The 14,599-nt window shown below is 29.4% G+C and overlaps 1 protein-coding gene across 1 annotated transcript; it reads left to right on the top strand.

Annotated features, from left to right (window-relative positions):
• Positions 1-10,042: 10,042 nt before the first annotated feature.
• Positions 10,043-13,167, top strand: LOC130894872 (uncharacterized). The gene is made up of 3 exons (XM_057801892.1): positions 10,043-10,119; positions 12,044-12,275; positions 12,961-13,167. Exons 1-3 carry the CDS (start codon positions 10,043-10,045, stop codon positions 13,165-13,167), a joined length of 516 nt encoding a protein of 171 aa, XP_057657875.1.
• Positions 13,168-14,599: the final 1,432 nt, after the last annotated feature.

Genomic DNA, 14,599 nt, shown 5'->3' with positions numbered 1-14,599 from the left:
ATTCAGTATCGATAAGGATAGATAATAAAAAGGAATAAAAATGAGGAAACTTGGCACTTACAATTATTACAACAAGTCTCGAAGTTCCTCGTTGAGCTCGTGGATTTAGTGCTGAGATACTGAAATACTTAGTCCGAACTTTTCTCGCACCTTGCGTAAAACTCGCGATCGCACCTATCCTACTTACTGCGCCAATTATATTTTCATTGCCGAATATATTTTTTTAAAAAATTTATTCGATATAGAATTACAATTGGTGAATGATTATAATTAATCTCTTAAGCGAACTAACTATAAAACATTACAAAGGTGTTTACAATCTTTCGTTTATATAATAAAATTATTGCTGACAATGTGTTTACAATATTTGATACTATTAAGTTTTAATACAATGACCTAGAATTTTCTCTCCTTAACTCTTGAAACGTTTTTTCTGTTTGTTATTGACCTGTGATTGCAATAATAAACACTTATCACACGTTTTTGTCAATGTTTTAATTTGTTAGTAGTTCATTTCCACTCACTGTTACTATTTACAAAATTATTTCTCAGTACAAGTCTCGGATAAATTGTAGATGAGATATAAAGAAAAAACTTTTATTCAAATAAATTAGTGTTTTGAAAAAATCGATTTTAAAAACAGAAAACGTGATTTCTACTAAATTTTTCTCATCAATGGGCTTATGAGCTTATAGTCCAAATCCTGAGCCACCTGGGATCTACTATCAATCAAAACTCAAGGCAATGGCGAGCAGGATTGTCTTTTTTCTTTGTAGATCCAAAACAAGCTTGCTTCTGCTGCCTGTTTTGTGTGAAGAAAATGCAGTGAACTATACTGTCATTAACAAAATGGATAATATTTGTCAAATTCTAATTAGTCAGTTCATAATTAAAGTTATACCTCCTAATATTGGGGTTTTTGAAAATTGATTTCTTTCATCAATACATATCACAAGTGTTAGTTTCGCTAAAGTTGTAGCAGATTATAGAATTGACTCTATCTGATTTATATTTGCTGTTCTATAACAAACTTTTAAGTACAGTTGTGTATTTTTCATATATTTGAAAAACCTAATGAATTAGAATAATACTGGTTTCAGAATCTCTCAACCAATATTATATACACTTATTTCACAATGAACAAATCACAAACTTCATTTGGTCAACACAAGGTGTGCTAATGTTGGACCTCAAATATTTTCACAAGATTCTGCAAGAAATGGAAGTTTACTCAAATAAATCAGTGCCATGCTTCAAACATTTTTTGTTGCATTCGCTTGTGCGATAATGTATCAATTAAGTCATAATTGATACAAGAACCAATAAATGGCAGGTGAAAATACTTCTTAACTTACTTATTTATAATTCTTAACTCTCGGTAATTTCATTCCAAAGTTCACTTTAAGGCTGTGTACTGGTATCACTTATTCTTCTAACAATATGTTATAATATAAAAATAATTAATTATTTTTTACTACTGACTAAAGATTTATTCAAAGAAAATTTTTTCAAGATCAACGACCATGTAATATTCGTTCTAATATTTGCCCAAATCTAAATAGAAAGTACTAATTGAAGACTCTTCCTAGATAGTGGATAAATACGTAGAAACAAACATTAGGTGATAATATGGAATATATAGGTCAGTTTACAGAATTTTGATGATAATATAACAGTACCATCAATATGTATCAATTAGCACTACCCAGTCTTGGTGAAATAAGGACGAAATGCATGTTAATATTTCGATCATTACATTTCGTACACGTTCTGTGTAAGATCGTTTATAGATGTCAATGCAAACAATGCGTTTTTTTCTAATCGTATTTATGTTTATGATCGCTAAGTGTATGAGAGTGCCAGAAAATCCTACCGCAGTTCTTATTTCCAAGTATGCGAAAGTTGCTAAATGGGGTACTATGAGCAATAATACAAGCAAACAAATGGGAAGAAGTTATTCAACAAATTTGACAGGAAGGTAAAAATGTTTACACTATTGAAATTGCGAGAGAAAATTTAGAAACTTTTCATTTCCAGATCGAGCTCTAATCCTGAAAGTGTTGGCAACCAAATATCTTATCAATATCCAGTATATGAAAAATCATTGAATGAAGCAAATAATGTTGATGTGGAAATAGTACCTGGTATTGGTGAAGTTATTCAAGATCGCTTTCAAGTACGACCATATTTTGGATATAGCAATCGAGCAAAAGATACTCCCGCAACGTACTTACCTCCAGTTTCTAGCTCAGCCGTCTCATCAACATCCGGTTCACAAACCTCTCTTCCTTCTGCGGCTTCTGTAAAAGTTCCTACACCTCAAATTTCACTAACTACTTTCCCAGCACCAGAATTTAATGTACCCCCACCTTCATCGCCGATACCTCCTCCTTCTAATTTGTACGACTCGCCTTTCACCTCATATAATCCACCTTTCAATATCAATCAAAATATAGCCGATGTAAATGAAGATATTTTTTCTCCTAAAAAATCACCAACTAAAACTGAGACTGACTCCCTTCGCTCAATTGAAGATTTTTATGCTAGTGGACCAATATCTGGGAATAGTCCCAACAATTACCAGATAAAATCTAAAGAGCCAATGATTATTCCAAATGAAGTGAGTCACTTTCACCATGATGTTAAGTCTCCTTCCGTCATTCATAGTGTTCCTCATTATGGTGAGCACAGGCCGCAGGAAATTACAAATACTTATCTAGCTCCAAATAATGGACTTCCAAATGATCCTCCCAAAAGTATAAATGATCTCTATTATCCTCCAGATAATCTCAAAGAACAAATCCCTTTAGGTCATGATGAGAGTATAGCGGATCATGATGGAAAAGTTTATAATATGGATATTCCTACTACAGGGAATCACGATTTTCCAAAATATTTATATGACGATCACAACTATGAAAATCATATTTATGAAGAAGTTCCTCATGAAATAACTACACCAGCTCCAGAGAAAAAAAGAGTTAGTAGCTCAAACTACAGCTATTATTACTTAGGACGTAAACTTTGGTATATCCCATTATATTTCAGTATTTATTTCATGTTTTACGTTACTGCTCTTATAATAAAATCTATAGCAAGACATAAGGTTACACTGAAAAATGAATGGATAAGTGCAAATTCAAGGAGTGCTAGAGATTTCACTATAGAACATATTGAAGCAATTGAAAATGTTCATCAAAATATTACAGCAGCTATTGATAAGGCAGATAAACTGTACTCAAATTATGTTATGTAATAAAAACTCTCCAATAAAGATTTTAAGTCATACGGTTCTTATTTAATTTGTATTTAAAGTGTTTATGCCTGAAAAAAAAGTCAATTTGATTATTTTAAGTTCATTTGATAGTCTTTCTTGGTTGATCCCCATTTTCATGATTCGTGTCTTTCCAAATAGTTCCATAGTTGATCAAGTGTTAGGAATTCCATTTTCAAATACAGTTATACTCAGAAGAAAGAAAAAGCGATTGGCAAGATATATAAAAGCTGAGAGAGACGCTGTATTTTAAAACTGTTATCATTGCAGTTGAAAGTTTAAACTATTCCATAGATTGTATGATTTGAGGGCGCTAATTTGCTGTGATTTTGATTGAGTACTTCCCTTTTCCCGTTTTCTTTATGAAAGACTAGCCTTTACTCGCGGCTTCGCTCGCATTGAATCCATTAAATAAGTATCAGAAATCATTACAATAGAAATTAATCAATATAATAAGTTTATTTTATTGCTTCACTAGGATTATCAATTTTTAAAAATTACTTAGCACAATGAAATTTCATAAACTTAAAATACACTTTATTGAGATACAACGACATACGTTAAAATATTTTTCTCTATAACCAAAATCAATAATTTTGATTTGATTTGATTTAGACTATATTATAAGTTTTTCCGTCGAATGTAAATATGTGTGAATTTTGGGTAACATATAGTTGATTATGAGAGGAGCATGACTTTTCTAAATGCACTCCCGCAGTCTGTAATGTTTGCCCTTGTGCTTTGTTTATATTAACAGCAAAGCTAAGCTTGATGGGAAACTGAATCGTTTCGAATTGGAATAGAAGGTCAGTGTTAACAATTGGATACATCATGGATAGCATCTAACCACAAAAATAACACTTGACCTCAAAAATTCAAATAGTTTTATAGTGTATATATATATATATATATATATATATATATATATATATATACTAATTGTGAGTGTTAGTGTAGTGGTAGGGTGAGTAGTGTGTTCATAATACTAACCTTAAGAAAAGACTGAAGAGGACAAATTATCTCAGTGGATGAGTCTATACAAACCGAGAAAGTAATAGGCTCTAGTATAGATTGTCAAACTGACAAGAATGTTGATAGAAGTATAAAAATGTTGAACATCGCAGAGATCAATGAGATTCTTGACAAAAAAAACCTGAACAAGGAGGAAATTACAGAAGAGAACTGGAAAACAAGTGCCTAGATATAAACAGATCTGTTAAATTGTGTCTTCCAAGAAGCCATCGTAACAAATGACCTACAAATACTTATGTATTCATCGTTTGGGAATTAATTTCTTTAAGAATTGTGGATTTTAAAATTTCGTTTTTTCTTTTGAAAGGCATTGAATTTCTTAGCTATTCAAAAAGCAAAAAATGCATTGAAAGAGAATAATTATCCAAAATAAATTATGAACAACGTATTCAAGAAACGGATGAATAGATACTATAATCAATTAAGAAACAAAACATCAATGCATAAAAAATTTTTCCTTACCGTATGCCTAAGGACCTGCCTCACAACTGTTTATATCAATGAATATTATATATTATATTAGTATAAGTATCAGTATAACTCATAAAGCATACATTATCCAAATATTTCACTATGGTGTTGTCTGCATAGGGGAGACATCTCAATATTTATGGAAGTGACTAAAAAGTCGTCAATGTGATAAAAAAAAGTAAAACCGTATTAACGATTATACAATCAATTTTGGAGATTGAAAAATTCGTGGAACGGAATCAAATACTCGAAAAAGAGAATTTCTAGAAATGGTTCACATACGTGGGAAAAAAACCTATCAATGATAACCTAAATAATAAACATGAAATTCATAGTTTTATTTTATAAAATTTATTGCAACGACAATTAATTTGATAGATGGCTGCTACATATTTTTTTAGATATATAAACTGTGGAAACAGAAATTTTTATCGTTAAAAAAGATTTCTATTTTCATTTCATAACTATTTTGATATTCATGATGTAGGTGATCTAGCAATTGATGATACGTCAATATTATATGATTTTGAACGAAATTTTGATTAACAGAGATCTAATCAAGACAGCTAATACATAATATAAATGTTATATAAAAAACGCTGATGTGTAAGTTTGCAGTTACACAGTGATAACGACTTCCGTACTTTCGTGGGAACGTCGCTAAGTTGCAAAATCCATTGAATGAATGCTGACGTTTCTCCAATGTAGAATGTAGACTGTCCAATTTTATGTAAAATGGTCAGTTACGATTATTATTTTGTTATTACGTAAACATAACAGTTGCGCAGTCAGTAGGATTCCTAAACACATTTAGAACAAGGAAATAAATGTGGTGGTTCCTAAATCTTGTGGAATCACTAACCCTAAAGACCTTATTAACTGGTCCAGATCAAAAAATTAGTTAACTCTCATAACAGTTATGACCATTATACTGATAATTGCCAAAATTTTCATGAGATGAATTCTGTTAAAATGCACTTGACTAACAAGAAATTAATCCCAATGCTCTTGAGGAAAACTATGATACTGCCAATAGTGAGCCAAATTTTGATAATGATGTATAAGTTTGTAATACAAACGTGTATGAAAATTTTAACTATACCGAACAAGACAATTTCAGTCACAATGATGAAAATATTTATAATTTTGACTCGCCGATAAATCAAAATTCAAATTTGTCTGTTCCAATCTCACTTCACAGATTTAAGCCATGAGTTTGAACTATCTAGAATCGGATTGTTGCGAACAGATATTCCTATAAAAAATACTTTACCAGTTAATTAAAAAAACTTTATGGAAGTCGATCTGTAAATATGCACACTATAACAAATCAAAAAATTATAGTTAACACTTATTCCATTTAAAGCCAATATTTATAACTTATATAAACAATTTTATGGGTTATAAGGATCAGATTTTTTAGAACACTCTAAATGCATAAATTATATGAAGAATAAATAACTAATTGATTTAAAAATTGTACCATTGTTCAAAATTACAGGTAACGAAACTAAAAATATTTCAATTTAAAACTAATTCCCGCAAATTTAAAAAAATACAATTTCTATTGAACCTACAACCGAAAAAATTTTTAACCTAAAATTAACCACCGAAGAAATGTGTGTCGATAGAGTATTAAAAATTAAACAGCAACTAAAACTGGACCATCTTAACGATGCGGAACGAGACTTAATCTTCCAATTTATACTGATTTATCTGATATATTTTATTTAGGAGGAGACGCATTAATTTATACGAATGGAATGGAACATACATACCAAAATTCCAAACCCATATATGTTAAATCATATCGGTTCACTCAAATCCATTAACAAAAAGTGAAAGATCAGATCTACAAAATGCTTTCATAAAATATTATACAACCCAGTAATTTTCCATGGTCGTCGCCTGTGTGGGTAGTGCCTAAAAAATTCGACACATTCTACAAACAAAAATGGCGTGTCGTCGTATATGCCAAATAATGGATATTTATTGGATCAGTTTGGGAAATGTCCACTAGATATCGTATCCGGGTTTCATCAGATTGGAATAACGACTGAAGATGTACCAGAGACCGCTTGCATAGTCAAAAACCGGCATTTCGAATTCCTTAAAATTTGGTATGATCTAAAAAATGCCCCTTCGGCATTCCAGAAGGTAATGGATAATGCTCGAATTTAGAAGGAAAGATGCCCGTCTACATAAATAACATTGTTTATTCCCCGACGATACAAGAACATACTTCCCGCTCAAACTTCAGTCTGACAAATGCGAATTTTTGAAGAAAGAAGTGGTCTACCTTGAACATCTAATAATAAAAAATGGGGTTAAACCATTTCCAGCTAAAATTGAATGTGTAAAAAAATTCCCTTGACTCAGGAACCAAGAAACAATTAAATCCTTTTTGGGACTCGCTGGATACTACTGAAAGTTTATATAGAACTTTGCAAAAATTTCTAAATCGATGACAATACAAAAAGATGTACCGTTTAATTTTGACTACGATTGTCAAAAGGCTTATCAAAAATTGAAAAATGATCCAACTACTACTTAGATTTTAATATATCCAAACTTCGAGGAACCTTTTGACTACAGATGCTAGCGCATTTGCAAATGACGCGGTTTTTGGCAAGTCCCGATAGGAAAAGGTTTGCCTATTAGCTCATGAGTCTTCTTAGAATAACATAATAATCGAATCCAATTCAAATCTGGTAAATCTGATGAAAATGCTGATGCAATTTTTCGGATAAAAATCAACCACGTAAAGATTTCCATTCCCTTCTTCCAAAAACTGGAAAATTTCTAAGAATTCTCATCTTTTGTCGAACTATACAAAACAAAATCATTAAACGATTATTCTAAAATAGAATATTGTAATAACCATATACTAGACAAGCAAAAAAACATTCCAACTATTTTTGACGAAAATAATTTCAAGAATTTCATAAAACAATAATATAAGATATATTTGAAGGAATCCCTGAGTTTTCTTACGCAACAATCAACGTATTTAGAGTGGAACCGTCAAAACTAAAAATTATTATTCTTATACTATGTGAACCAACATTTTTTAGTAACCGAAGTGACCTCAGAAAAATATGTAGTTAAAGTTAACCCTAATCTACCTATATTAGAAATTGATGTGAAATTCATACAAATTTGTCAAAATGTTTTAATGAACAAGGAATACATGAAAGATAAACTATTTTAGATCAATTTCATAACGGCGAAAGTCACCTTCACTACGGAATTTATGAAATTGTTAGGCAAATACGACAGAGATATAATTGGACTGGGCTATTAGAGACAGAAAATTATATAGTCATGCCGCGCTTGTCAAGAATAAAAAATCTACTACCTTTAGAATGCATTAATATTGATATTTTATAAGTACCTCAAAAAAGTTGTCTTCTTATGATAAGAGCATAACCCTTTTGAGGATAAAAGTGCAAAATCTGTTTTCCTTGAACATTTTCGTACACCACTCCGAATTCAATAATGGGCTAATGCAAGACCTAAGTATTAAGTTTGATATTGAATCAACATATTCTAATGTCGGTCATCCAAAAAGCAACGGATGTTTAGAAATATTACACGCTACTTTATTAGAAATGATTCGAATACATTTAACAGATCACCCCAACGAACACCCCTCAAGTATAAAGTAGATGACAAAGTTTATGTACAAGAAACACAAATTAAAATTAAATTAGAAAAAAAATTTAGTGGTCTTCTTGAAATCCTAAAAATACACGAATTATAAATCCAAGATCAATTTTGAACTTATTAAGCCCTATGTTGGAAATTGATTTATTTTTAGATTTTTTCGGAACAGCAACATGTCAATATAAAATTAAACCAATAAACAATACAGTTGGGATCTACTACTACGATGAAACCAAAGTATTGGTTTGAAACGACGATTGGACCTTATTGGTACATAAAAATTCATTAGATTTTAAAGAAACTTTTGAAAGTATACAATAAAATCTAATATTCAACATACCTTTGGTTCAAATTACTCCATGATAATGTCCTTTAGATATGAAGTTAAATCACGTTGACTTATTGCAACAAATCTCGAAAACTATCGGTGAAAAATTTAGTTAAATGTCGAGCGCACCACAAATATATACTTTTTTTCACTTAAATTCAATACTAATTTATGATCATAGAATTGGATTTTACCATAATCTATCAAACGATGATTATTTGTCCTATATTCCAATACATGATTTACAAAGATGCAAACAATTATCAACTCATCAAAAGATGTGTCGCGATATTTACGCCCATCCTATAGACAACAACGTGATGTGGAAGTCTCGTTTCTAAAACATTATAAGGCATTTTCTACAAATTATAAGAGTGTGATGGTTAACGGAAAAGGTTATAATGTGCAGAAACTCGATGAAAATGTTTGGTTAGGGTCGATCGCTGAACCGGTACACGTTACTAAAAGGTTTCCGAACCACAAAAACCAAAATATTAACTGTGAATGGAAATTTTATTTTGCAGTTATATTCAGGATGTTCTGCTTTCATTGGCATTATCAAAATAGAGGCTAGTATATATATATATATATATATATATATATATATATATATATATATATATATATATACATATATATACATATATATATATACATATATATATATATATATATATATTCTTATTCATTGGGAATACGGCAATGAAACACCAAAGTGGACTAACTTTAATATATTTTAAGAGCTTCCGAATTCATCGTCAGCCGATGAATACATAACTAGCACATAATTTAGCTGTAAAGACTTCGTTACATATACATATATATATATATATATATATATATATATATATATATAAAAATAATATATAGTAGGTCAAAGTCGTCTTCACCATATTAATAACACTGTTTTCATATTTTACAGAAGAGTGAGAAAAGTTGATTCAAATACTTATAACGATTAACGAATATTGATGTACTCTACATTTTTAGAAAAGTAAATATACATAACAGAATTCAACAATAAATTGTTTGAAGATGGTATTACAACTTCATAAAGCCGTTATTCACACTTCAATTTAATCATTTTTCATTTGAAACATTATCACATAGTGTCTTTCAAGATTTTTGTGAATCAGGACTTACAAAGGTTGAAATTCAACAATCAACAAAATTTGGTTTTGTCTTACGTTAGCGATTTTCTATTAAAAATGGGCAATTCTCCTATCTGTTTTTTAATAATATTTGTTTGTTCACGCGTGAGTTGTTACGTAATGCATCCTGCTAGAATCTTTCAAAACTATCCCATAGCGACCACAGAGCAGCCCCCAGAAGTTACAACAAAATCACGGTGAGTTTCAATTGATTAAAAAAATATATTCCAATATTTTTGGTTTGTAATAATTTAAAAAATCGGAAAATATAGATTTATATCCAATTCCATGGCTTAGAATACATAAATCCGGAATTAAAGTAGTACAATTGAAAACCTGGAGAATCATCATATTATGAATAATATATTTTTTCATATTAATTTGCAATATGATGATATAACATCAGTAAACAGTCAAAATTAGTATTCGATGAAGCATTCAGAAGTGACATATTTTAGAGTATATTGAAATGTCTGAAAATTATTTATTGCCTGTTCTATACTATAAGAGGAAAACTATAATAATAATTTTCGTTACCACCGGACATTAATTATCGAAACAGTATTGAAATATTTCCAAAATAAAATGATTCTCATTTCAATACATAAGCGAAATAATAAAAAAAATGATAGCTTCTGGTTACCACAGTTTCCAGCAATGGAGGTAGCAAAAAATCTTAGTAGCTTTACTAAGTTATATCCGACAGTGAAGATGCAGCATATAATGATACAAATTGTGAATTTGCAATTTAATTTGTTCTAGGATGAAAACGTACATGTAAAAGTTTTAGTTTTAAATATATTCTATGAGACAATATCAATGGTTAATGAAAACTAGTTTATTTAATTTTAGTCACTGTATTCAGATACTCACTCCATCAACCACTAATACAACAATTTAAATCAGATAATTTTATTAACAGAAGAATTATAGAAAAAGCAAAGTAAAGAAAAATATTTTTCATAATAATCAAGTAAGTATGTGTGCGTCAAAAAGTCGCTATTCCAGCTTAGAAGTCGCTATTTACTATAAAACAAAAATTGGTTCAGCGGAGTCACTTTGAGTATGTTAGGAGACTAGGGTGCATCGTTAGCTGAGTCATTTGATACCCAAGATGAAGTTTAGAGGAACACAAATTTGGCAGATCGAACTAAACATGATATGATTTGGTTGTAAGATTCTAAAACAACAAGTTTTATGTATATGAAATAAAGAAAAAAACGCCTGAATCAATTTTGATAATAGAGGAAAATTTTATAAAACCATCCTAACCAAAAAATTCTGTTTTTTAACGTTATAGCTATCGGAGTTTTATCAATCCCATATAAATACATGAACGTAGCGAAAAAAAATATTTACAGATGTTAAGGTATTGAATTATTCCTAAAATCAGGGAGGATGCTGATAATACTGTCAATGAGACTTGTTTCTACCAATATTTTTCACTAGTTAATTTTTCTATTAGGCTGTCTCTCTCATATCTAATAATCTAAGTTATATATTCCGTCTTTCATGTCTGTCATATTATTCGGTAAGATACTCGGTAGTTTGATTATTAGATGCTACCGTTAGTTTTTGTTCTTCCTTAATTCAACAATGCTTCTGTCACCTTTCTATTCTACGTATACTTATTACCTCAATTTATATTCAGAATATTATTGCTTCACAATTTTATTTCTTTGTTATCGATTTTTCATGATTCTTCTGTTATAGTGCAACCTATTGTCTCATTCATGTCTTTGCTGCAGATTTTTTATTTAATTCTATTTATTTTATAAATATTTAATATTTAAATTTATAAATATTTTTATTGAAATTATCATTGAAATGTATTAATGAGCCAATGATCATCTTTATAACATATGTAATATTTTTATTTATAATATATATATATATATATATATATATATATATATATATATATATATATATATATATATATCAAAAAGTTTTGATAAAGACTTAAGGAAAAGTCGAAACGTCAAAATTTATCTTTCTTTTAAAAATTATCAAATAAAAATTACGTCCTCCCTGTTATTGTGGGTAAATCATATTATTCTTTCTATGAACTCTTCCACTTAATAATGTCATCATATTAAATTAATGATTAAATTTCAATAGCTATGATCAAGGTTTGGAAGACTATGATGAAGCAGCAGCCAATGCAAGGCAAGGTAGAGTAATGATGGATGTTGTTCAAGATTTTGTGCATGATAATCATCATGATCACGAAATCATTGTTGATCACCCTCCAACAATGAAAGAAGAAACTAAGCAAGCTATTGACAGTTGGTCTAGTTACTATGAATTTATTATTACTGAAGGATCTTTCAAATTTTGGGCAGCTTTTCAGGTAAGCTATCTTTGTAACAGTAGAAAACTGATAAGAGAAGTAGTAAGAGAGAGATAGATGGGTAGATACCTATTCAAACTTGTGTACACCATTTATTTTTTCTAATCTATTTCCAATATAGATTTTTAAATTCTAATGTAGCAGAAGACGAACGTTATAATGAGTCAATTTCTAAAAAGTATGTGAATCTTGAAGTTACCTATAAGGCACGGTTTTTATCGCTTCAGTAACTTTTTCAATTCAAAATTAAATGTTTCCATTCAACTATTGTCAGATTACATTTTATTTGTTCAAATAATGTCCATAATATAACGCTACGCGTTGTGTGCATGTATATCGTTAATTCAAAATGATAAAAGTACTCTTATATTTCCTATTCTGAATAATGGGAATATTTCATGTTTTATCTCATACCAACAATTGTCACTATAGAAAAAAATACGCCAATTACAGATTACACTGCGAAAATTATAAACATTGTAGCAATTGAAATATAACAAAAGTTTGTTAACAATATGCTCTCTTGTAGAACTCTCCGTATAGAGTCAATACTGGTTTGATCTACTCCATTTTAGTAAACAAAAACATAGTGCTTGATTCAGTAACAAATACACACTGAAAAAATAATTTAAGTTCATTATACCATAGAAACTGGAACAATTGATACATTTTTATTTCATTTCAGTTATTTACGGCGCTTTTACTAATTTATTCGTCACTTGCTGCTGCCTACTATGCAAAGTTCAACATAATTACCACAGACTATGACTATTACGATGATTTTTTCGGAAGATCGAACAATGCTGCACAATCAACTAATCTTTGGTCAGGTTTGACATCATCAACCATTCAAAGGATATTTGATGCGATCTCTTCAAAAAAATATACATAGTGTTTATTCTGAGAGTGGATTATACCTCTAGACTGATATACAATTCACAACATCTAAAATATATACATACATATAAATTTCTTCAATTTTTTATTTCTTATAACTTTTGATATATTATTGCTTCTAAATGTTCTTGATTTTAGGTCTCTTCTGTTTTAAAATTAGTTTTTTTTATAGTTTTCAAAAGAAAGATAAATTTGACGTTTCGACTTTTCGAAAATATTTTAATATTTTGATAAAGACTTAAAAAGAAGTCGAAAGGTAAAATTTTATCTATCTTTTAGGAGTTATTGAAAAAACTAATTGTGAAAAAGAAGAGACTTAAAATCAAGAACATTTAGAAATATAAAAACATAAACATATTAAAAGGTCAATGAAAGAAGAAATTAAATAAATATAATAATTTTTTTTATAATATTTATCTTGAGTTAATTTTGGTAGGTGAACTGATATCGAATATTACTTTTTTCTGTCACCTTATGATATTACTTTTTAACATTTTTGAAACAATAATTTCAACAAAAATTTTATTTCATATTTTATCATGTGTGTGTGTGTGAATTCGTCAAATTTTCACTTATCATTTTAAACATATCGAAACCACTCATCATCATTTCTAAAGTGTCAAGAAACGTTACCAATACTTTATTTTGGATTTATTTATTTATTATTTCGATATGAACCACTATTATTTTTATACAGAAAACATGAAGTAAATGGAGAAAGTTTTCAAAAATTTTCCGATGTTTATCAAAAATAGCTTTGTATATGGGTCCAAAGAACATGTAAGCCACTCTTGGAACAAATTTGAACACATATGTCTTCGGATTTATATTAAATATGTTTTATTATGACTCAATGAGTTTTATTTTAAACTGTTATCAAATGATTGCAGGTATTCTAAATTTCCAATATAACAGTTCACCTGTCTCTGAAGAAGACAACATGGTTATAGGAATGCGCGTCGGAGAGTGTAATTGTGAGTGTTGGTGTATAAATAGTGTAAACAGTGTTCAGTACGATCACAATTATAAAATCGTTTTTATATGAACGGTGAATTATGGAGGAGCATAAATCAAATTCCATTCCAATCTTAAAATAGTTTTGTCTTCTAATTTTTCACTTATATTGATTTAAAAGGCGGTGCATAACGTGCTTGACTATATTTTGTGAAAAGATAAAATCCTGTAAATTTGATATTGATTGAGAGTTTTATAAAAGTGTTTTAAAATAGATTGATAGTATTAATGATACTATGCATGAAACAGACTAGAAGAAGTAACGAGGATGTAAAAACAACGATTATATAAGGCTGTGTCAACTTGGTGATTTTTGTTAGGATGTGGCAATAAAACAAAAGTGAGAAAAAAAAAACAAAATACAATAGAAGTTGTGAGTTAAGCTCTACAACTGAATCTGAGTCATATTCTGC

This window comes from Diorhabda carinulata, chromosome 1, assembly GCF_026250575.1.
Source record: "Diorhabda carinulata isolate Delta chromosome 1, icDioCari1.1, whole genome shotgun sequence".
Taxonomy (NCBI): Eukaryota; Metazoa; Arthropoda; class Insecta; order Coleoptera; family Chrysomelidae; genus Diorhabda; species Diorhabda carinulata.
Note: the sequence above shows the minus strand (reverse complement) of the source record. Positions and strands in the feature narration are given on the sequence as shown.

Coding starts and splice junctions, on each gene's coding strand:
- LOC130894872 (XM_057801892.1), top strand. CDS start 10,043: ATGCATCCTGCTAGAATCTTTCAAAACTATCCCATAGCGACCACAGAG. Junction 10,120..12,043: donor GAAGTTACAACAAAATCACG/GTGAGTTTCAAT, acceptor AAATTTCAATAG/CTATGATCAAGGTTTGGAAG. Junction 12,276..12,960: donor AATTTTGGGCAGCTTTTCAG/GTAAGCTATCTT, acceptor ATTTCATTTCAG/TTATTTACGGCGCTTTTACT.